At 36.4% G+C, this 24,813-nt stretch overlaps 1 protein-coding gene across 1 annotated transcript in view; it reads left to right on the top strand.

Annotated features, from left to right (window-relative positions):
• Window positions 1–24,813, top strand: part of Naaladl2 (N-acetylated alpha-linked acidic dipeptidase like 2) — an 865,055-nt gene that overhangs the window by 456,112 nt on the left and 384,130 nt on the right. Inside the window, exon 6 of the mRNA XM_059265279.1 lies at window positions 20,002–20,145. Within this exon, the coding sequence (XP_059121262.1) occupies window positions 20,002–20,145 (144 nt within the window). The remainder of the gene's footprint in view (window positions 1–20,001; window positions 20,146–24,813) is intronic.

Below are 24,813 nucleotides of genomic sequence, written 5' to 3'. Positions count from 1 at the left end.
TGTGAAATTTAAGTTGAATATTTAAAGTAGTTATTTGAACCTAAGATGATGCCACCAGTCCCAACCTTATCTAAGAATCTCTGTACTCTACTACTCTCAGGACTTGGAAAGAGCCAAAATTTCAGATTCAACCTTGAAGTTACCCAGAAAGCATTTGTATGTATTTGTTAAAAAATCACTTCATTTTCCATATTTTCTTATAACTGATGATCTTAAGATATGTGCCTTATACATATGATAAAATAAGCTCACATATATTATACTATATCATATCATATTATATTATATTACATTATACTGTATTTATTATACGTTGACAAATTTCTGATACCAGCAAGTAGAACTCATTTGATATTTATGCCTTGAAATAGCTGTTATCAACTTCAGATAGCTGGTCATTTTATTACTTAGATATTTCATGCCTTTAAAAACAGTAGATTTCCACCAGGCCATGGTGGCATATGCCTTTAGCCCCAGCACTTGGGAAGCAGAGGCAGGCATATCTCTGTGAGTTTGAGAACAGTCTTGTCTACAGAGAAAGTCTCAGGACAGCCAGAGCTGTTACACATAGAAACCCTGTCTCAAAAAACCAAATATATATTAGATTTCTTGGTTTCCACACAAAGTGATTGACATTTCCTTAGCATTTTCCAGTTTATATTAAAATTTTGACTTTTTTGGAGAAAACATATTAATTCAGTTTCCTTTCAACCATATGCAAATATACTTAGTGTTTATTATGATACAGGATAAATATTCCTTTATTGCATATTTAATTTGTGGTTTGAAAATTTGAAGTGATGAAAATGTGTAACTGTTAGACACTTTTTATTCATAATTTTGCTTTTATAACATGTTACTATGAAACATTACTTTTCTGAACCAATTATTTCACATTTTTGTATTATTTTAGATATTATGTGCATAGTGAAGAATATAAAGGACACTGTTCATAAATGTAATAATCTGTTGATATGTATCAGTAATATATATATATATATATATATATATATATTAATTTAGTAATATATGTGTGACATTTCCACCCATGGAGGCTTGACTAGGTTTGCAAGTCAGCTATGAAACCCTACCTTTTGAACAGGCCTTCAATACAATTAAACAGCTGTTGGTCACCCAAAAGTTAAAAGTGGCTTTGTTTCACTATTGGCCACATCTTAGTGGTCTGAGGATTATTGTGATTCATAAAACTTACAATCTGGAGGACTTCTATTTTCTTTTCTCCCTTGGTAACTCACATAGAACCTGTGGATACCAGAAGAGCCAGTCTGTAGGAAAGAGGTTTCCAGGTCAGCTCCACATTTATTCCTCCAAGTTCTGTTTTTGACATGTGAACCTATGTTTTTGTTCCATGGTCATTGAGCATAGCATGGATCTTATAAAGTCTTAGAAGAGGCATCATTTCCCCATATGGAATCTTTCTCTCTCTGTCTCTGTGTGTATGTGTCTCTCTCATATATGTATTGTGTTTGTGTGTGTGCATATACATTTAAAAATAATAAAGAAAAGACTGAATTTGGGAGATGGGGACACAAAAGGAAGTTGGAGTGGAAAGAGAAGGGTGGGAGTGATGTAGACGCATTGCTAATCTATGGTGTTCTCAAGCAATTTGAGAAGGTTTATAATAAAACAAAAGAAATCACTAAATACCTCATTTGTAGTTATGTCTTCATCTACTTGACGCTCTAGACTTCTTGAAAGAAATCAGATTAGATTTAATGCCTACTCCTGTGTCTTTAGCTTATAGCCAAGATGTGGGAGGTTTTCAATAAAATCAATGAAGGAATTCTTTGCTTCCTAACATTTCACTTTGAAGGCATTTTTTAAATTTTATTTTCAAGTGTAGTTTCTTTTTGGTTTTTCAAGACAGGGTTTCTCTGTGTAGGTTTGGTGCTTGTCCTGGATCTTGCTCTACAGACCAGGCTGGCCAGGAACTCACAAAGATCTGCCTGGCTCTACCTTCCAAGTGCTGGGATTAAAGGTGTGCACTACCACCACCCATCTCAAGTGTAATTTTTTAAAGCTTTCCAAATGAGTTTCTCTTTAGAAGAGCAAAACACTCATTCACTAGATAACCTTCTACTCCTGGTTGTTTAGCAAAACAGAGAGCCTCTTTGTCCTGGACAGATACTCAAGTGGATTGTGTATTTGAACACTTCAGATTCAGCAAGACCAAGATGCATTTGAAGAAGCAAAGGGATCAACCACAAGTAAAATAGTATAAAAAAAAGATTGGGGTGAAAAGTAGATCCTCTCAGCCAAACCTGTTGGCCTGGGTAGGAAACTCACATAGTAGAATGAGCAAACCAACTCTCACAAGTTGTCCACTTACTTTCATATGTACCCCTTATGTGTTCACATATACATACTGTTGGATGAACTACATACAAAGGGAAAGGGATTAATCTGTAGAGTGTAGCATCTTCATCAATAGGGTCTTACCTTCTTTTTCTGGATGGCACCAAGGGTAATGGACAAAGACTATATTGCTTTGGTGTTCTCTTTGACATTCCTGGCCAACAACTAGAAGGGGAGTTTCAGTATTCAACCTTTACATTACTGATACATGAGTATTTGTAGTGTTGCTTTTCTTGTTGCTGTAACAACATGCCTTATGAAATATCTTAAGGCTTATTTTCTCTAAGGGCTTGAGCAAATTGTCCATCATGATTAAGTCAGTATGATAGTGAGAGCTGTTTCAGCTCTGGAAGAAAGAGAAGGAAGCAGCTGGTCACATTGCACTCATAGCTAGGAAGCAAAGAAATGCTCGGCTCATTTTTCTCGTTTTTTATTCAGTATAGGACTTCAGATCATGGGATAGTGCCACCCACATTCATGACGGGTCTGCTGTCCTTGGTTAAATCTTTCTGAAAACTTTATCAGAGATATATCCATTCATGTGTCTCCTAAGTGAATCCAAAATCCAGTCGAGTTGACAGTAAGGAATTTATATCACAACATGAATGTATTAGTGTCATGAAATGTCATAGTATGCCACTGGCAAAAATGAATACTTTAATTGTAACTTGAAGTAATTTTGAAATCTAGGAAAACTAAATAAATCCTGAAAATCTTCAAAAATTAATGTTTTTGTATTGAAAACACATTTGACTCTAATACAATCTAAAAATACCCATCATTCTTTTATATGATTTATTTTTATCTTTGAAACTATGTTTCAAATGCATCACTTTTTTAGTACATTTTATATCAAAACTTTTATGAGCCCAGACTGTTATATTATTTGTTTCATTTGTGTATCTCAGTTCACTCCAAAGGTGAGACACATGGGGGAAATGCTTATTATTTTAGTGATTGGAAGTTCAGAATGAAAAATAAATGATTGCAAGACATGTTCATGATCAAATGGATCTAGAAAAATATGTTTCTTTCAGTTCTACTGGAGATCATACAGATAATAAATGTCACTAGAACAGCATTATTCATTTATATTGTGAATATTCTTCTGTGGTACTCAAAGTCTGTTATGGTCAAATTCTTGACAATACATGTGAGGAAGCATGTGGCAACTTTTCCTCTTATTTTATCTTCTTAGAAAACATGGTTCAATGTATATTACTGTGAAGCCATTTGCAAACATACATAAGACAGCTAACGACACTTGCTGTAATGTGTGGACTATGGCAAGGCAATGAACATTGAATCTATTCGAAGAAGAAGTTAAAAACCAAATGTATTATTTAAAATATACTATCTCCTCATACTTTCCATCACCTTTTCTTATTACATTCATTTTACTGATGGATTTTTATCTATGCATGTCTCCAGGATTGGCATCATTTTTTTTTTTTGAAATAGCATTTATCTGTGTAGTTTTGGTGTGTATGTATATAACTACATTGTGGAAGCCCACAAAGGTTTTCTAGTGAGATGTGAGCTTGCTTTATCCAGCAGAGCTGCATTAAAGGATTGCTTGACCACATACATGGTTACCAGGGGTTTAGAAGGGGTTAAAGTGGGAACTAGTCTCCTATACATAGTGCCATGAACAGAAACCAGAGACTTGGTGAAAGCAGGGAGAGGGCTCCACAGGAAGTTTGGGCATGTCTGGTTATGTGAAAAAATTATGGCAGAAGTATTCTATTTTCAGGAGTGAAAGTCAGGTGGTGGAATGCCGAAGTTGAAAAGTGAAGCTACAGTGTGTATCTCTCTCTATCTAGCTTTCTTTCATTTTCTCTCTCATAATTTCTATCTATAAAAATTAAAGAAAAAAATATAAAGTAAGGTATAATACAGAAATATTGGGTTAGGAATATAGTTTAAGGAAAAATTTAGGATAAGGTAAGCAATAAGACAGAGAAACTATGTTCTTGATTTTCCAACTTTGGGGCTATGAATGCAAAATCCTGGGGAAGATTCAGAAAAAAAAAATCTATCATAGATGAGAAAAACAGGCAGAAAAAGATTCCTGTGGAAGCTTTTGGCCTGAAGACAGCATAGAACCAAGCCCTGAGAAACAAGAGGAATTTTACCTGAGGCAGATGTGAACAAAACAAATTTTTCTGCTCTGCAAGCACGCCATTATAACACCATGCCATCAAAATTAGTTTCCATTTGACCATAAAGTCAAAATTTAGAGAACAGAAATATGGGGAAAGATTTATTAATCTCTTTTTAAAAAACTAAAAGATTTTCAGGTCTTTGTTGCTCAGAACTTTCCTCTTTCTGTAAGGGCAAATTTTAGATTCACCTGAAAATAATGTCAGTATTGGGAAATCACCTGTAGTTGCTCTAGAAAAAACAAAAACAAAAAACAAAACGACAACAACAAAAAACACTTGGAACAGGGCAAATCCTCTTTGCTAGTCCTGTCTCTCCTTCCATCTAGTATTAGAAAAACAGCAGCCAGAATCCCCTGAGGTTAGATCCGAGCCATAGATGTTCAGGAGAGTGCAGGTGGAGATCTGCAGAGAGCCAAGGAGGGCACCTTCCTCGCAGAAGTATGGAGCAACAACAGAGGTTGTGCATGACCCAGGGAAAACTGCTAGCATAAAAAACCAGGGTAAATTTGGTCATACAGACAACGCTGGCAGGAATGGCAACCTTCACCCTCCTGACTGCAAGCCCCAAGTTGGTAGGTGGGGCTACACAGCATTCACAGCTGCAAAAAAAATCTATCTGAAAAAGTTCTCTTTTTCTATCAGGGAAAAGACCTTTCTGAAAAAGCCTTTATTCCAAGTGCTTTCATTTTCTTTCACTGACCTGGTAAGGTAGGAAATATATTTGAATACCTTTTGTAATAGCTTAAAATATAATTTTATGATCTCAGTGGCACCTGAGAAACTTAACTGAAGGTGTCATAATTAGGGGAGGTTTCTTTTTTTTCTTTTTCTTTTTTTTTTGTCTTTTTCCTAGAAGCTTCCACTCCTTCTGTTTCTGTTTAGAAAGGGGTAGACCTCCCACAAAGCGATAAGCCTCCCACAAATGAGTTAGTTTGTAAAAAGTGTCTTTATAATTAGCATGGATTTTTGTTTACTTGAGCAGTTACTTTGAAATAATTTGAAATAACTCTTTCCTCCTGGGAATCAAAATAGTCTCTTAAAAACTTTATTGACCATCTGTTAAGAGTGAGTTTGATCCAGGAAAAGAGCTTGATGAAGCTGAGACTGCTGTAATCACCTTAGACCCATTTCAAAAATGATATTCCATCTTTATTATATTACCTCCTTTACTGAGAAGTTTGGCAGCTATGGAGATCGCTGTGAATGTTTGCAAGCTCAGTAGGGACCTGGGCCAGAGCTGAGATAAGCTCTGTACCCCCTCCTGCCAGAAGCTGGTAGTCAAAGACAGGCATGTTTTTTCTTGATAGCTTCCAACCTAAATCAGAGTATGCTTGATGGAAAGTATATTTACATAACAGGTAAGGAAGACCAATCAAGGAGAACAACCTAAGACAGGCATTGTCTAGCTGAGGGGCCAGGGGGCCCTTTTTTATATCAAGAAGGGGAAATTTTGGAGGCCCATAAAGATTTTCTACTGAGATCTGAGCTTGCTTTACCCAGCAGTGCTTCATTAAAGGATTGTTTGAACACGTGTGTGGTTACCAGGGGTTTGGAAGTGTCTGCACTTGGATGTGTGGTGTGCTTTGATCTGACAAAGCAAGGTCTTTTGCCCTGCCCCTTGGTATTCCTTTAAAAAGCCCTTCAGAGGAGAGAAAGGGGGCCAGTGAATAAGGAGCCAGGTCCTCCCGAGCTATCCTGTCTTTCTATCTGTCTCTCTTCGCTCTAACCTTTGACCTAAATATTTCTCACTTCTCCCTCCTCAAGAGTACCCTGGGGTAAAAGTGGGAGCAGGTCTCCCACATTTTATATATATATATATAGTTATATAGTTATATAGTTATATAGTTATATAGTTATATAGTTGGTAGTTCTTTATTCTTTTACTCTTTGCTCTTTCGGGGCCCATCACCCAGCTCCCAAGTAAATCACACATGGAGGCATATTCTTACTTATAAATGCCCAGTCTTAGCTTGGCTTGTTTCTTACCAGCTTTTCTTAACTTATTCCACTTACCTTTTGCCTCTGGGCTTTTTCCTTTTCTTACTTCTGGATATCTCACCTTCACTCTGACTCTGTGGCTGGCTGTGTGGCTGTGTGCCTAGTCCCTTCTTTATTACTCCTTGATCTTCTTCTCTTCTTCTTTCCCCCAAAGATTTCTCCTTCTGTTCATTCTCTCTGCCTGCCAGTCCTGCCTGTCCTTGCTCCTGTCTCACTATTGGCTGTTCAGCTTTTTATTAGACCATAAAGTGTTTTAGACATGCAAAGTAATACAGCTTCACAGAGTTCAACAAACGCAACATAAAAGAATGCAACACAGTTTGCATCATTAAACAAATGTTCCACAGCATAAACAAATGCAACACACCTTAAAATGATATTCTACAACACACACATACACACACACACACACACACACACACACACATACACACACACACACACACACACACACACACACACATATATATATATATGTGGATTTCTGATATGTAGAGCCACCTATTTATAATAGATATAATAATAATAATAATGTATAATGGTTATAATAGATATAACAATAAGCAATGGCTTGTAAAGTGCATATGCACATACATGTGTTTATATGTTCTAAGAATGTGTATGAATATATATCATAGAAAGTGAATATGTATGCCAAATACCAAGGTCCCTATTCTGATTTTTTTTTTTTTTTTTTTTGGTTTTTTCGAGACAGGGTTTCTCTGTGTAGCTTTGCGCCTTTTCCTGGAACTCACTTGGTAGCCCAGGCTGGCCTCGAACTCACAGAGATCCACCTGGCTCTGCCTCCCGAGTGCTGGGATTAAAGGCGTGCGCCACCACCGCCCGGCTCCCCTATTCTGATTTTGCTCTGCTGTATATATCACTTATACAAAATGTCTGGAATCCATTTTCATAGTGCCACTTTGTCCATTCAAAGTCTTATAGAACTTGTATATTACTGCCTTGATATTCCCCACACCTCTTACTGCATATAAAATTTCACCACAGAAAGGACACTGCAAGTCAAGTTTTAGCCTATAATGTATGTACTAGCCTGAAGGTGACCTAGACTATATGTCACACCCATTTACTTCTTTATTTTATATCAAAGTTTGAATAACTGATTTTTTTCTCTAGCACCATCTCCTGTCCAGTTAACTTATTTTTCTGGTAGTTTGAAATGGAAAACTGTAAAAGCCAGGATCATTCTATAATAGATGGAGCTAATGAGTAGTGATCTAAGAGTTGCTTTGTAGAGCTCCATCATGTATTGTAAAAGCCTTTCTTCCCTAAGAAAAGACAACAAAAGTTACTACATGGTGCTGTGTTCTGACAAGCAAGATTTTACCATCCATGGGGCACTTCTGAGATACTCGTTAACAATTACCTTGTTCAGTTTTTATTTTTCTCATGAGTCTGTTCTTACTGTGGAATAAGATTTTGAATTCCCTCACTCATTTAAGGACCTCATCAATCCCTGTTTTTTCTAAGCATGAAAGAGACAGTGTGTTGTCTAAGAGTGAAAAAATGACTTTTATATGAGCATGAGATGGGACGTGTTTTTGAGCTGTTATAAAATTATATGAAGAAACTAAGAAAAAAATTGGGAGAAATTTAAATTATTGAATTTGGTTCAAGTTACATTAAGATCACAATGTTTCAAAAGAATCCCCAGGCATGGGCTGTTTGAAGTCCTGAACACAGTTGCTAAATATGTCTTTGCTATCATTTAACAATACAGTAGCTTACAGTCAGGGTTCCTAATACTGCAGTGGGCACAGCCATATCTCATACTGTGCCATTGAAACTTTTGTTCTAACTTCAGGGAAGATGTTTTTAATGAGATGATCTTTAAATACATTGGAAAATATACTTTATTAACAAGATAGGCAAAATGACTACAGTCTTTTTCATGTAGTAAGTCTCATGAAATAATGTGTTCCCATTACAATTTCCCAATCTCTGTCCTATTTTGAGTCTCATTACATTGGCTAAATTGTAGATACTTTTGTAAAAAGATTGTCATATTTATGTATTCAGAAAAAATAATTAGTAACAGAGTTTGATATTTACTGGAGCTTCTTAGTGGTCATTCTATGGTTTATTTCCATGGATCATTAAAATGTCATTTTCCCTTTGCATGTATCTTCTCTCAATATAGCCATGATTATAGCAAATAAGTCATTATTCTATGCATAATTAATAGTACAATAGAGTTTTAGTCATATTATTATATTAATGGTAAAATTCTACTGAATTCTTTCACATTCTCATTCCAAATCCAAAACACACATCAATAAGCAAGTCAATGTCAAGGTAGGAAATATTTCTGTTAAGTTCATGTCAAGCGTCCCATGTCCACATTATAAGTTTAAGACCTAGAACAAATATCACAAAACTTTCCTCAGAATCACTTCTGGGTTAGAGTAAATGCCAGACGGCATTCCAGACCATCAGTTGGTGTCTTCTTTGTGTTAATATTACCATGTCACAATAGAAAAGATTTAAGAGACCATAAATATCTAAGAAATACTTTACATCTGGAATTCATGATTCTCATATTATCTTTATCAGGGAATCAAACACTAGCTCCTTTATATATTTGTTATTAAGAAACCTTTACCAATGTATAAATATCAAAATAGTGACTGTTCTGCTCACTCATATTGTCAGGCTCAAAAAATAATATATTCTCATTGAATTGTGTGAAAATTGTTATTGCAAATTAATGGCTGCAAACTTTCACAACTATAACAAATTAAGCAAGCAAAGCATACTTTATTTACTGTCATTTAAGAATGCAAAATACACTTTTTTGAAAAGGATAAAATTTGCAAATCATCCCCATGTTTAGACCCTTCAAGTCTGAGATGAGTGGCTTCTCCGGGGAAAGCCTCTATAGAGGATTGCTTTACTTTTGGTGCACATAATGTGCAGATGGTCAATTATTCCAGTTATGAATCAAGACTACTTCCCTTGAAGTAGAGAGCAAACTTGATAGTTTATCTACTTATTTTTCATGGTTATTTCCAAATGCTAATATTTTGTGAATGCTTTAGGGAATGAAATAGTCTTAGAATAACAAATAATGAATACAGAAATATTAGTATTGTGTAAAGTAGAGAATAGCTCTAATGTAGCCTGTTATTCCCCTGAATTGAAATAAGAAAACATCTGTCAGTATGAAAATAGTGTCATTGTTGTTATACAACCTAAATTTCACATAAAGTGACAAATTTATAATTTATTCAGTGAGATAAAAATGCTGTATCAAAAAGAACTGTTTCTTCTTTGGGAGAAAGGACCAGACTTTTTAAATGCTTTAAAGAAGACATTATTAATGAAAATATAGGACTTGGCTTTTTCTTGAAATACTTATATTAATTGTTTCAAAGCACTGAATATCTGAGAAAATATGAAGGAAAATATAATCTAATTCGGTAAATAATATTAAAATTATAGGACATACCACAACTAACATTACAATTAAAAAGTATGTACTATGTGATATAGTACATAAACTCTAGCTTCACACCTTGTTTTACTGGATATTTGTGAAAGTTTTTACTATATGAGTAAAAACCATGAAAATCTCCTTGTCTTAGTAGTAACAGTTTTGCACATATATTAGCCTATTTGTTGGACCAAACAGAGTAGTATTGAGTTAGATATTATCTTACTTGGACCAGAAATAATTTTACTTGACCAATACAAACTTTGAGTTTGTATGTCTAAACATAAAAAAAACCATACATTTAACCATCTGAAAAGTTATCTTCTTCTTTTTAAGTCTATTTCATATATATGACAAATATTGTAAGTGAGTTAGACAGGAAGAGCCTCTATGACTTTTTTCTTCACTTAGTTAAATATATGTCTTTTGCCTGTGTGTGTCTGTACTCCATGTGCATGTAATACCTCGGAGGCCAGAAGATTGTGGCAGATGCTCTGGAGTTGAATGGTTATGAGCTGCTGTGTGGTGCTGGGAAGTCAAACCCGGGTTATCTGGAAGAGCAGCAAGTGTTGTTAAGCACTGGGTCATCTCTCCAGCTCCTTCAATCAACTTTATATGAATTTTCTTGTGTATATGTTATTTTTTCCATATTTTTAATATGAGGCATTGTCTTCCAGTACTTTCCTCTTTTTATATTTTTGATATCTTTTGTTACTATTGGATTTTAATAATTTTATTTTTGAAAATTCATACATGAGTACTGTGTCTGTCAACCTTTCCCAATCTAACTCCTTTATTCTCATTCCCTACCAAATTTATTCTCTTATTCAATTATTATTGTCTGAATGTGTGTTTGTGTGTGGCATGGTGTGGTGTATCCACATATATATGTACAACCTAATGAATCAGTTAATTGTTACATATATATGCATGTGTTCTAGGCTGACTACTTCAGATTGTACAACCTATACAAGAGATCATGACTGGAATCAACTGATTCTTTCTCTCTCAGGAGTCATTGACCACTATCTGTAGCTTTCCATTTAGAGTAGACCATATGGAATCTCCCTATGTTGGGGAATATTATTTTAAGGTGTCTTACTTTTGTTTATGTTGCATTTGTTTAACTCTGTGAAGCTGTGTTACTTTGTCTGTCTAAAACACCTAATGGTCTAATAAAGAGCTGATTGGCCAATAGTGAGGCAGGAGAGAGAAATAGGCAGGCCTGGCAGGCAGAGAGGATTAATAGAAAGAGAAATCTGGGAAGAAGTAGCCAGAGAAGGAGGACTCCAGGGGCCAGCTACTCAGCTACATAGCAAGTCATGGAGTAAGAGTAAGATTTATAGAAGTAAGAGAATGTGAAAAGCCCAGAGGCAAAAGGTAGACAGGATAATTTAAGTTAAGGAAAGCTGGCAAGCAACAAACCAAAATAAGGCCAGGCATTTATAATTAAGTATAAGCCTCTGTGTGATTTATTTGGGAGCTGGGTAGTGGGCCCCTAAAAGAGACAAAAACAAACAATAACATCCCTGTATACATTTGAATGAAAGTTGGTACTGTTGTTATGCTAGTCTTATACAGACAACCATAATATTGAGATTCCATGGGTGTGTTAGCCCAGTAATGTCTAGGAAACACTATCTAGCAGCAGACATCTTTAATGCCAGGCTCTTATGAACTTCAATGCCCATCTTCAGTGATCTGTCCTGAACCTTAAATGTAGGACTTGCATCAAATATGGTTGGTCACTCTGAGTAACTTACTCTTGCATTTTTGACAAGTTGTGAATTTCTGTAATAATCTCATGCATTGCAAAAATTAATGTTCTTTGATGAGGATGTATCTTTGTATATAAGAATAAGTATTTAGATTATATTCATTAGGAAAATGGTAGTAGTAGGTTCTAATTAAGGGTCTTTGACCTTTCCAGCACTGCCACCTAGATGAACATCACAATAATTGATAAATTTTGTTTAACAAGTATGTATATTACTTTCCACTTCCTCAATAACTGCATAACTATGGCTGATTTTACAAAGTTTGACTAAGGATTAAGAAAATGACAATATTCTTTTGTTTAAAGGATTAATAACCAAATCAAATCTTGAAGTTATCAGTATCTACAACATAACTGTTCATTTGTACCTCAGTCCAACCATCTATCCATAAATATCTACAGAGCACCCAAGTTTTTCTAAGTACTGTGTTCATTCTCACATGTGCAACAGTGAATGAGTCCCAGGGATTCTACACACTGACACTGTGGAATAAGAAGAAAGTGAGGAATTAGCATATTAATTTCAGTATTCTGTATAATCAAAGGTTTCTGTGAGGGCCAGATAATGAAGACAAATCTTCATAAGTGAAATGTAGATTTTCAGTATTCTATTGTCATTGAACTTCCATAATCTAAAATCCATATTGGTTTGAGAGGAAGAGCTATCTTGTAAAATTAAAGAAATATGAAACACGAATATCAATAATAAAACCATTCATGGTTAAAAATACATCTCTATGAGAATTGTGGTGTGTGTGTGTGGAGAGAGAGAGAGAGAGAGAGAGAGAGAGAGAGAGACAGAGAGAGACAGAGAGAGACAGAGAGACAGAGAGACAGAGAGGAGAGAGAGAGCACTCTCTAAAGGATCACAAGTCATGTTAAGTGTTTTCATTTTTAATACTAATCTAAACTACCCAGTGTTGACTTTGACTGGGTCCAAGAGAGTTAGTGATATTTATAATAGTGGTTTATACAATACTGAGAAAAATGAAGTGTCAGCTATATCCACAAGGACGACAAAATGACTAGCCAATTTAATGTTATGGTCATTTCAGAAAAACAACTGTAAATTTAGTGGGCTCAAGTAAAAATGAAAACACAGTTGTGCTACTTGACAAATGGTTTGACATCAGTCAAGGTGGTAGTTTTCAAAAGAAAGTGCATAAGATATTCTGGGACAGCAGCTGCATAGCCTTCTGGGACAGCAGACACATAAATACTTCTTTTATTTGATGACTTGAGTTTTTTTCAAAAAAAGCAAGGAAAGGAGCAAACAGTTTTCATCTTCATTGCCCCACTTTTTACATTTTTGTTGCTGTTAAAATTATATAAAGTATATTTTGGAAAAACTACACACTACCTTAAGCCAATTCCTGTCTGATGCATCAGGTGTCACATGAGTAATTTTGTCAGATAATAGATTCTGGATGGTAAGACCTAGTGTTCTCCATTGTGACTGGTGCTTGGGTCATGTGGTTGTTGCTTGTTGAGTGGCTATAAAGTGAAAGGAAGAGATATATGCTTAGATTTAATGGCAAAGAAGGACCATGAGAGAGAAGGATGAAGAGGGATGGAAGGACAGAGATACGAAAGGAGAGTTAATTGAACTACATGCAGGAGTCACCTTTTCCTCTCAACTGCAGAACCTGTTAACCCACATGGGTCCTGTCTTTTATTTTGCCAGCACATTTCATACATTAGACTATCTCAGTATCTCATATTGAGACTCCTAGAATCTGATATTTCTGTTTGGATTCTTGGCTTTTGTTATATACATTGGTATTTGAGTCAGACTTAAATCTTGCCCCACACCCTCTCTCATTTTCTCTCTCAAACACACACACACACACACACACACACACACACACACAGAGAGAGAGAGAGAGAGAGAGAGAGAGAGAGAGAGCATTGACACTTATGTTTCTTTTATACCCATCACCCAATTGTAGCTGGAAGTTTTCCTGTGTCCAGCCCAGTCCTGCAGCTGCTCAGACCCAAATAAATACACAGAGGCTTATATTATTTTTAAACTATATGGCTTAATGGCTCAGGCTTCTCACTGACTAGCTCTTACATCTTAAATTAACCCATTTCTTATCTATGTTTAGCCATGTGGGTTGGTACCTTTTCTCAGTTCTGCCTTGTCATCTTGCTTCCTCTGTGTCTGGCTGGCAACTCCTGACTCTTCCTGTCTCTCTGTTGGATTTCCTACCTGGCTATAACCTGACTTGCCACGGGCCATGGCAGCTTCTTTATTAACCAATCATAACAACACATATTCACAGCATACAGAAAGACATCCCACAGCTCTAATGTAATTGAAGTGGACATTAACAGTTTGAAAAGATATGATACAATACTGTACCAGATATATACAGTTGCATAGAAAATTTAAATTCATTTCTCTCATTTTTCCCTGCAGTCTTCAGGTTTTACTGTGTGAAGTAACAAACCTTTTATTCTGTAAATCAGCATACCAAAGACACTGGTGGTTCAGAAAAAGCAGTTTGTATTGGTTGATGACATTTTAAAAGATTTGTTTTTATTAACCAATTTAAGATTGTATGTTGTGTGTGGGTATGTGCACCTGTGAGGGCAAGTGCCCACAAAGACAGAGAGAAGGTGTCAGGTTCTCTAAGAACTTCTTACTGGTGATTGTGAACTGTTCTATGTGAGTTCTGGGAACTGAATTCATGCCCTCTTAAACAGCAGGATGTGCTCTTAACCACTGAGCCATCTCCCAAGCTCCAGAATGATAATATTATCATGGCAAAAAATTGTACAACTTGCTACATTCCAACTAGTGAGTCAAAGAATGAAACTTAGTATCTTGTCTATTCAGATTCTCATTGTATATAGATGTGGCATTTGTCACAGGTGGGATTACTGATAAAAGTGATCCATTTTTCTTTCTCTTTAGATCATGACATATGCAGAAAGTAAAGACAGTTAGCCACCAGCTGTACTACAGGTTGGTGTCAGTAGTTATTGAGGCTAGACATTGCAGACCAGAACACAGAAGCTGATACCACAGAAGGTTCTCAGTGCTTTGCCACATATTTTCTTACCTAATAGCCGTTGTATGCTTGCATATAACCCACTTAGTTTTGTATTGTATATGATGTATTCTTATAGTTCATAATGTGTTTTAAAATATAACTAAATGAAATGGTATGCATGTTTATTTGCATTAAAAAAGTCTTAATATATAAGAAAATGAAATTCTAATTCTCTAACAAAACAAATTTTTTAAATTGAGTATAATTTAATCTTAGTGTCCTGCGAAGTCCTGCTTTTATTATCTGCTCTCAGAAGTGAACTGTTTGTCAGATTTCCATTAAGGTGAAAGTGAAAAATTAATGAACCAATTACTTAGGATATTTCAAAACTAATGCAAGTCCATTAGTCATGCAGCACAAAAACCATCAAAGATTTAGGAATGCTCAATTTAGGTTTAAGTTTCACTCATATTCAACTTTTAAATCCATTATTTTATATGCTTAATAGAGCATCTCAGAGGAAAATAGAAGTTGAGTATTGATTTTTATTAACTGATAAATATATTTAAATATGTTTTATTTATTGAAATGCTTTCATCTGCCAGTGATTGCTTTTGAACAGGATTAATCAGTGAGTTAATGGGAACAAATGGCCTTTGGAAATATATTTAGGGTGTCTTCTGGGGAGGCAAGAGCTTGCCAGGAATAAAACATGATCATAGTGTGAGTGGAGACATACAAACTTTTCTTTATTTGTGCCCCTGCTCCATTCATAGGCTTCCCAAGACCGAGAAAGACAGAATATTTTTCAAATAATTGTTGATTTGTTTGTCTTTCTCAAGTTCTTGATCCCTTGACAATGTGCTATGCTCCACTTGCCATATTTTAACAGGAAAGGGGAAGTAATTTTATTTAATCACTATATTAACTGGAAATGAAAACAGACCAAAATAGTGAAGAGTTAGAGCTGGGATAATTATCAGTGGAAACTTACTGTAGGAAATGGCCTTGAGTTGAACTTTGCAGAAAGCGAATGTCTTAGACATATGTGATGATCTCAGAACAGGTTTGGTGGAATTAATGGCTTAAGTCAATTCACAGTAAATGTAGATCACAGAGTACACAGAGGGACAAACTAGGCATTAGTAGATGATGTGTGAATATTGGCAACCCAGGACTTAAGATTATTTGGCATGTGGTATGCATGACATCATTCATGACCTTAAGTTTATTTGCTATTAGAAATATACCAATCTTTGACATCCATGACAACTTTGCAATCACAGATTTCAAATTGTCAGGGATGTAAGGCAGAATTTGCCTTTTAAGTATGAGGGAGTGAGCTGGAAGGCAAGAATGTGCGTAAAAAGTCAGATGAAGTAATGGATGCTTGTGATATAGGGAGTTGGACCCCTGGGGCTCTCTTGCTGGCAAGCCTTGTCTACTTGACAAATTCTAGGCCAGTAAGAGACATTGTCTCAAAAAACAAGGTGGACGTAAAAGGGACAGAAGAAAGAGGATGGAATGAGGTGTGGTGGTATTGTGTTCCCCAAAATATTGTGCATGCTAATAAACTTATCTGGGGTCAGAGAACAGAACAGCCATAATATTAAACATAGAGGTTAGGCAGTGGTAGCACACGCCTTTAATCCTAGCATTCCAGAGGCAGAAATCCCTCTGGATCTCTGTGAGTTCAAGGCCACATTGGAAACAGCCAGGCATGGTGACTCAAACCTTTAATCCCAGAAAGTAAGCCTTTAATCCCAGGGAGTGATGGCAGAAAGCAGAAAGATATATAAGGCGTGAGGACCAGAAACGAGAAGCATTTGGCTGGTAAGCTTTCAGGCTTTGGAGCAGCAGTTCAGCTGAGATCCATTTGGATGAGGACTAGAGGCTTCCAGTCTGAGGAAACAGGATCAGCTAAGGAATTGGCGAGGTGAGGAAGTTGTGGCTTGTTCTGCTTCTCTGATCTTCCAGCATTCACCCCAATACCTGGCTCCAGGTTTGTTTTTGTTAATAAGAACTTTTAAGATACATGCTACAGTGAGGGTTTACAGAATCAGTCGTCTTATCTACGAAGCTGACAAAAAGCAAATTTGAAAAGGTGCAAGAAAAAAAAGTCACTAGGTAAATGAAAATAATACAAAAGCAGCAGCATTCACTGGAATATCAATAGAGCGGTCTTAAAACAAAGGTAAAAATTAAACAGCTAGGAGGGAGGGGGACTAGGGAGGTTGGAGGGATACAGTGATAGATGGAATACATATATATATACATATATATGTATATATGTGTATATATATGTATATATGTATATATATGTATATATGTATATATGTATATATGTGTATATATATATAGTATAGAACTTTCCAAATAAAATATTAGTAGGTTTAAAGATACTGTTCCATGGGTCACAACTGAGTGGGAAGGGCACACATGGCGAGTCACAGAAAGTGGGCTGTTCTAAAACTTCCCAACTAGACACCCAGGTGTGGTCTGTGTTTGAGGACATAAGCTGTCTTGGCCCAAGGTAGAGGCTGGAGCAGAAGAGGACTGGTCAGTATTGGCTAAAAGCAACTTCCTGAAACCTGCATATCACTGTCATCTTGACCCAACAGGCTACATGATTCCTAACATCATGTCTGTGAACTGTGCATGTCCTGGCTTGTAAACATATGACCTGTGCAGTCTCAGAGTGTCCTTTCTGAAAGGTCCCACACTTGATTTATACTATGCTGTTGCCATATCAAAATTCTTCCTGCTTTTCCAACTAGCAACCCTCCATTGTCACTTTGCTCTGGACTCTGCAAATTATACAGCTTGTCATAGTCTTTGACATGAAACAGTCAAGGAACAGTGAAGTTCACTGTGGTCAAAACTCACTGTCACACGTGGGCATAAGGTAACAACGGAGACCCAAGACTAGCCCTGTGCTTCTCCAACAAACTGATTCTCAGTTTAAATCTTTATTACTATGTCCTCAAAACCACAGCTTCTATGATAGCCACAGCCTTAAGCAAAGTATCATTTTTTGTCTTGTGATTTTCCACATGATAAATTAAAAAAGTGGTTCACAAACATATTTTCTCATGTATAATCTGCTTCCTGGAATCTGGTTACCAGGATTATGGAGGCCTGTACCACCTGTGGACAGATTAAATTAAATTCCAAGTAAACCTCCAGGAATCATTTCCCTATTAAAGTTCTGAAAATACGGTACTGCATTCTAAAATGTAACTGTCTGCATTCAACTGTGAATTTCCTTTTCTGAGTCAATAACATAGTTTCCCAAGTGTTTTGTTGTTGACTTGAGCACATTTGCTCCACTGTTCTCTGAGTATGGCGTGCATTGTTGTAATTATTTTGTCTTATCAGTTTTTTATTTGCATTTTATTAAAATTATAGATAAATATAGTTCATTACTTATCCAAATAGTTCAAAGAGGATTTAATTCCTAAAGTTACTTTGTTCCACCTTTCCTCTGTCCCCTTCTCTTGATTTCTCCAGCGTGTGCAATTAAATTGGTTTCAGCATCTTTCCTGGTCACCCGTGTTCTGTAGTTTACTTCTTGCTCCTCCATATGTGTTTGAGGCACATCACTTTTATTATTCAGTGTGTGTGTGCATGTGTAGGCACATGTGTACATGAAGTGAGCTTGTACATGTGCATGTGCATATGGAAGTTGGTGATATCCTTGGATGTTGCTTCTTAAGCACTTGTCTTTTTTCTTTTTTTTTTAAGAAATGGGGGTTCTCATGGGAGGCCTGTAACTTGTGAACTAGACTAGGCTGCCTCGAGGAATTCTCCTGTCTCTGCTGTGATTCCAAATGTATGCCACAATACACACACACCTTCCCTACCTCTCTTAACATGAGGACTTTGGTGAACAAACTCATGTTCTTACATCTATAAGGCTAGTATTTCCCATATGAGTCATCTTCTTAGCCCTGTATTTCAGTTTTACTCATTATTCTGATTGTCTCATTTTTCTGCATCATCAGGATTTACTTTCTGGTCTCGTGTACATTGTTCCAAGTTTATTTTTTTACCTCCATTCTCCTGAAATATAAATTTCTGACTATATTAATTATGATTATTCTACTTCTAGTCATACTGTACTACTGCATTTCTCTTTTACACAACTTATGGTCCTGTTAAAGCTAACCACTGTCTTCAGATAATGCTTTGTTTTCTGTATCACTGGGAAATCTTTAAATCCTTACTCTAATCTTACTGTCCATATTCCCTGGAGTCCTTAGCTCACATCTGCTCACATCTGCATATATCCCCATTCGTTCTGCTGTCCTGGAGGTTCTCCTCGGCCTCTTGGACTCTGCTCACAGCTTTGCTCTTCTGTGCAGATGCCTTTGGTTGAGAGCTTATTCTCAGGAATGGTCAAATTAAGTTGATTTTAGTTTTGGATGGATGTAGGTAATATTCATTGACCATAAGCTTAGATGTGGGAGTTCTTGGACAAGTTTGTTTTTTATCAGTGGTCTTCTGATTTTCATTAGTTTTAGAAGATATTTTCTACTGGTCTGCTTTTACCTGCTACTAGCAAATGCTCCATTGTCTGAAGGCATTGGGCACAGAGTTAACCATGTAAATTCTCAGACATCCTAATAGTATCCTGCTTAACAGTCGTAACTTTCTTGTATTCTGAAGCCTCCCCCTTCTTCATCTCCCCACTTCCCACTGGCATGATGAAGGGCTAGGCAGCCACACTGTGTGTACAAGAAGCAGAGCCCTTCTTCACACCACGTTTCATAGGCTCCCCTTCTATATCCTGTCAAAAGTTGCAGGAGCTGCCAGTCCCTGGACCTTCCGAATTCTGTGCTACAAGCCACACTCCTTCTCAGTCTCCGAGATCCACTCACTATGTTTCCTGCTAAGGTTTCAGCTCCTACAGTCCAGCTCCCTCTGCTGTCTTGGTTCCCATGCATCTCTGCGTCTCCATTCCTTTCCTGTTACCTTAGTGAGTCATAGTGGTAGAACTGGTGGTAAGTGTCTGTGTGAGTTGTTGGTGGAGAAAGACAATATTATTCAGACTAAATCATTTTATAATGTTTCCAATCATTTTAACAAGCAGAATATAATTGAGGAGAAAATAATCAAACAAATATAAACTTACTACTCAACATTTATACACTTGATTGCATAGAACTTGTCTATGATTGTGTTCAGTTTCTGTTTGCTAAGGATTTGGGTTTTTTTCTTTTTTGAATACAGATGGAAGCTTTAGACAGAACCGACCAAACCTCACCTCTCTGTTAGTGCAGCCCATCTCGGTATCCTTTGCTAAAAAACTCATTCCTCTGCCAAAACTGAGGCTGGATGATGATGCCTGTCGCCCTCTAGAACTTCCACATAATGGTAAGGTAACTTGTGCTTCTTTGCATCTGCTGAAGACTTTAAGAACGTTGGTCATTTTTTTTTTTTAATAAATCTCTTAAAAGGTTGATAATTATTCATTTCAAAACTACTGACTTTTGGTAGGAGGGGATCTGTCGCATTCTGTGTTTCTATAAGGATGAATTTGGAAGGTAATTTTGCTTAAGATCTAAGAGATTAATGAAGCTGGGATATTTTTTCAAGGAGAAAAGGGGGAGTTTGAGTTGTTTCAAAGAAAAGGAGCTTCACAAATAAAGCATTTGTACATGCATGGAAATCTGCTTAACAGGGCCTCACAGGCTCAGCTCTGGAGGCTCGATGCCTGTCAGGGTTCAGTGGGTAGCAGCGGCTTTCTGGCAGTCTTGCTGTCTGCCAAGACTCAGCGAATGGCAGCAGCTATCTGGGGTATGAAGTCTTTTAGTATAAAGCATTAAAGCCTAATTCCGGCAATTGACTAAAAAATCCCTCTGTCTATAGGCATCATCGCCTGGGAGATGCTTCTCGTTCAGAGGTGCAGTTTGTCAGGCCTTGTTGGACTTTGCAGGATAAAACTGAAGCAGTTAAGCTACCTGTGGTGGGATGAAAGCATAGGCTGCATCTTTTTTCCTGCCTTCAGCTTCAGCATTAAAGTTCTGAAAAAGAGACAGTCTTTACATGCTGTTAAATGTCTCTGGCTACTGTGAACTAAGATTCTGGTCCTTTGGGTTTGTGTGTGTCCAGATCTGGGGCGCTTTGCACTAGCAGTGTCATCTGTTTTTCTCCTAAAAACTAAAGTATTAAAATATGTTTTGAAGAAAAGACTTGCAAAGTCAAAACTCCTAGATGTTAGAAACATATAAATTTCTCAGTATGTGCATGTGTGTTTGCTTGCACGTGTGTGTGTGTGTGTGTGTGTGTGTGTGTGTGTGTGTGTGTCTGCATATGGGTGCATATGCCACAGCATATGTATGGATAGGAGAGAACAACCTTTTGGAGTTAGTTCACTCCTTCCAGCAAGTGAGTCCTAGGATCAATCTCATCAGCTTAGGGTCAGGGGCTCCTCTTGCTGAGCCATCTCTGCTACTCTGAATTTGCTAATTCAATGATGAGTTTATGCATTTCAGCAACTATCCACCTTTCAGGGAACTGACATTTCCTGTGATGACGTTGTAGTCTCTCAGCTCACTTCTGCAGTAAATGTCCTGTGCTCAGACCTACAGAATCATAGAAAAGCCACATTTGTTAGAATCAAAGGTGAATATATGCCCCAGCATGTCTGTAAACTGCAAATGCTGTGTGTATTAGTGAGCCTCTTATCAAATGACGATATCACCTGCCTTCTCGACAGTGAAGTGTCTTAACAACACAGAATAATGCTCTCTAGCTACACCTCCAACATGAAGTTCAGCATATGAGAAGCCAGGAAGGAAAGTAAAGATTGAGAGTTGAAACTTCACAATTCCAGTCTTAAAGAAGCAAGTGAAAGATCTGCTAAGAAATTATGTCACATAAGGTTTTTCTCATGTAGTAATTATTATAATTGTGTTAGACAAATTCAAATGTACTTAAGGATAGAGAAGAATTTGGTGTTTTTGTGAAGCTTTCATTTTTCAGAAAACAGACTCTTACATTTATATTTTCCAGATAGTGAATGAGCACACTATGTGTTTGTGTGCTTGAGTTTAAATTTATTTTAAACAGAGGATAATGACATTTCACACCAAAGTTCTGTGTAGAACTTTTTTATGACTCATCCATGATAACTAACTTTTGAGTGTGTGATATGCTCCTAAAATTGTAATAATTGCTTATGTTGATGTATGTGTAAAGGTATAACAATACCAAGAGGGTTCTTTACTTTGAACAAGAGTCACACCACTAGTTTACAAATTAAAAATAATGTAAAAACGCAATACAGTTCAATTTTGCCCTTTTATTGAGTATTCCAAGCATAGTTGAACTACAGTTATAAAATCTTAATTGATCAAGGTTGAGAAATTGGTAAATGTATGTACACATCAAGCAATTATTTATTTTATTTATTTAACTCACTGTGACAATGAATCAGGATTCTCTAAAACCTAGGCCAAAATGTAGCCAAGTTTCTCCATTACAAGTGCTTTATCAACACCTTTACCCTTCATATTTTTGAAGTTTGTCACTATTTTACAACAATGTATGGTAAATAGGTTTGAGGGCTCTATAAACTCTATAGATGGACCTGATTTGCTCAAACCTATTGATCTACTCCATCTTATAAGGCTTCCCCCAGTAGAGAAAAACCAAGATTCATTTTCTGAACTTTATTTGAGCAATGACCCATTTTACCACTAGAAGAAAATGAAAAAGCAGGTAACTCTGGGATCTTCTTCATCACTGAGACCATGGTAATGTATAGTGCTGGCAAATGGAGACAGTGCGGAGTTGAGTTAGCTGAGTAAGGGAGAAAGGTACAGCTGGAGACAGAGATGGGAGTTAAGAGTGAATGGTAGAAATACACGAAGGGATTCCTAACCACCAAGTGAAGCAGTCATATCTGAAGCTAAACCCACTGAGCTGGCCATAAACGCAAGTCAATATATTTCCTTTGGAATGTAATAACTTTGCATTTGCTTTTCAGTTACTTATAACCAAAAGCTATCTAAGTAGTATAGATGATAAAAGCTTCAAGAAGGAATGAAAACGCCAGCACTCGTGAAACAGGTTCAGGATACATAAGGAAGAGATTAGGGCATTCTGTGGAGACTCATTGGGGAAGCAATCCGAAGAGCCAGAGTACTGCTTTTGCCTAAACAGAAACAGATTGCATTGATGAAACCATTGGATATCCTGGGTTTGTTTTCTTTGGTCTCTCTTTGGAGAGCCTATCTGCTAATCTAGTATGTTCTCAGTCATTTTACTGGAGGTTTAGCCAGAAGAAAGAAACCTTAGTGTCAAACAGTAATTTGAGCTCCTGTTTAAGTTTTGTGAATACAGTGAAAATATTGAAATGGCAAACTATACAATAGGTTAATATAACTTATGTGGAATATATACATACCTCAGGCTTAAAGGAGGAAATTTGATAAACTTGATTAATATTTAAAGGGAGAATGTTTGTTTTATGCTGTGTCAACCTTGCCAATGAAGACAAGTTTGTGCATAAGTAAACTATGTAAAACACAAACCTATCTGCTTCAATAGAGAGGAAAACGGTGATGTAGCTCTGATTTCCTTATTTATAATTTGACAAATTCTCTGGTGAAAATTAACTTCATTAGAATAACATAGCAATATTTAACTCATAATATCATTTGTGCTTTTTTACAAGTTTCAAATGTGTTGTAAATAGCTATCTTTTTAATTTGTTATTGTTTACTTAAAATAATTCATTTGCATTTCTTTAGTGGATATTTCACTATATATTTAATATATTAATGTTACAAATTGTGATTATGCAAAAAAGGTCAACAAATAGTTCATTTTAACCATTCAAAATATAGTTATTACTTAGAAATGTTCATTCACTTAGATCCGTAAGTATTTTTTGCTACATATGAAGCTAATGGAATTAACAATAATGTTGCTCCATGAGAAGAAAATCTAGGAGATTCTGTGTATATATCATTACAATTTGTTGATGATCATTTATCCATCCTGTGATACAACATGTATTCTGAGACACTGTATTATTATAGAACTGATAGGCTGACATCTCCATATATTATTCCAACTTTTTGAACATACAAAGGAGAAGAATGTAAATAGGCTATTTTTTTAAAGAAGAAAAAATATGAATGTGTTTTGCAGTAGGTTTCGTATGCTAGTCACTTTTCCAACACTGAAACAGAAATATTTGAGATGAAGTAGGATTGTTTGGCTTTTCTAACAGTGATAGGGTTTAGTTTGTGGTCAGTTTGCCTTGTTCCATTGTCTGTGGTGACAAATCATTGAGGAATCTATCAGACAGTTGCTAATGAAAGCAGAATGAGGAGAAAGGTGGGAGGTGACTCTATCTCTTCCAGAGGTATCTCTGTCTATCAACCTTGCTGCTACTAGGCCCACTTCCTGAAAGTTCTATTGTCTTCCAAAAGCATCACAGAGTAGAGACACACATAGACCATAGGGAGTTCTTATCCAGACTGTAGTTAGTTACTTCTAGTCATCAGTATGAAAAAAAAAAATACCCAGGAAAAGTGGGCATCATTTCCATTTGTGTACATAACTCTATACAGCATACATATGGGTAAAATCAATGTGCTTGTATACATAACTCTATATTTCACGCATATGGGTGAAATCAGTGTGCTTATGTACACAGCTCTATATGGAAGCTCTATATGGCTTACAAATAGGTAAAATCAATATGCTAGATAACATTAGTAAAGGCACATCTAGCCAGGAATGAAGGCTGCATGTTAGGAGTTGCCAGTGTACTCCTTAGCAGTGACACCCAATTTTATAAATTGTCTAGCAGCCAATTGCACAGTGCACCTAAGAGTCTGGGCTGGAAGCTAAGAACAGAGTAAGCTGTGGAACTAAAGATCAGCATTCATGAGCTGACAGTCTGAAGTCCTTGGATAAAAGAAAAAAGAGTTTCAGAATTCACTTTGAAGGACTGTTCATGAAGGATCTGAAATACAGAACACAGGTGTGAGACCTATTGTCCAAAGTCCACAGACAGTAGAGTCA

Source organism: Peromyscus eremicus, chromosome 6 (assembly GCF_949786415.1).
Source record: "Peromyscus eremicus chromosome 6, PerEre_H2_v1, whole genome shotgun sequence".
Classification (NCBI taxonomy): Eukaryota; Metazoa; Chordata; class Mammalia; order Rodentia; family Cricetidae; genus Peromyscus; species Peromyscus eremicus.
Note: the sequence above shows the minus strand (reverse complement) of the source record. Positions and strands in the feature narration are given on the sequence as shown.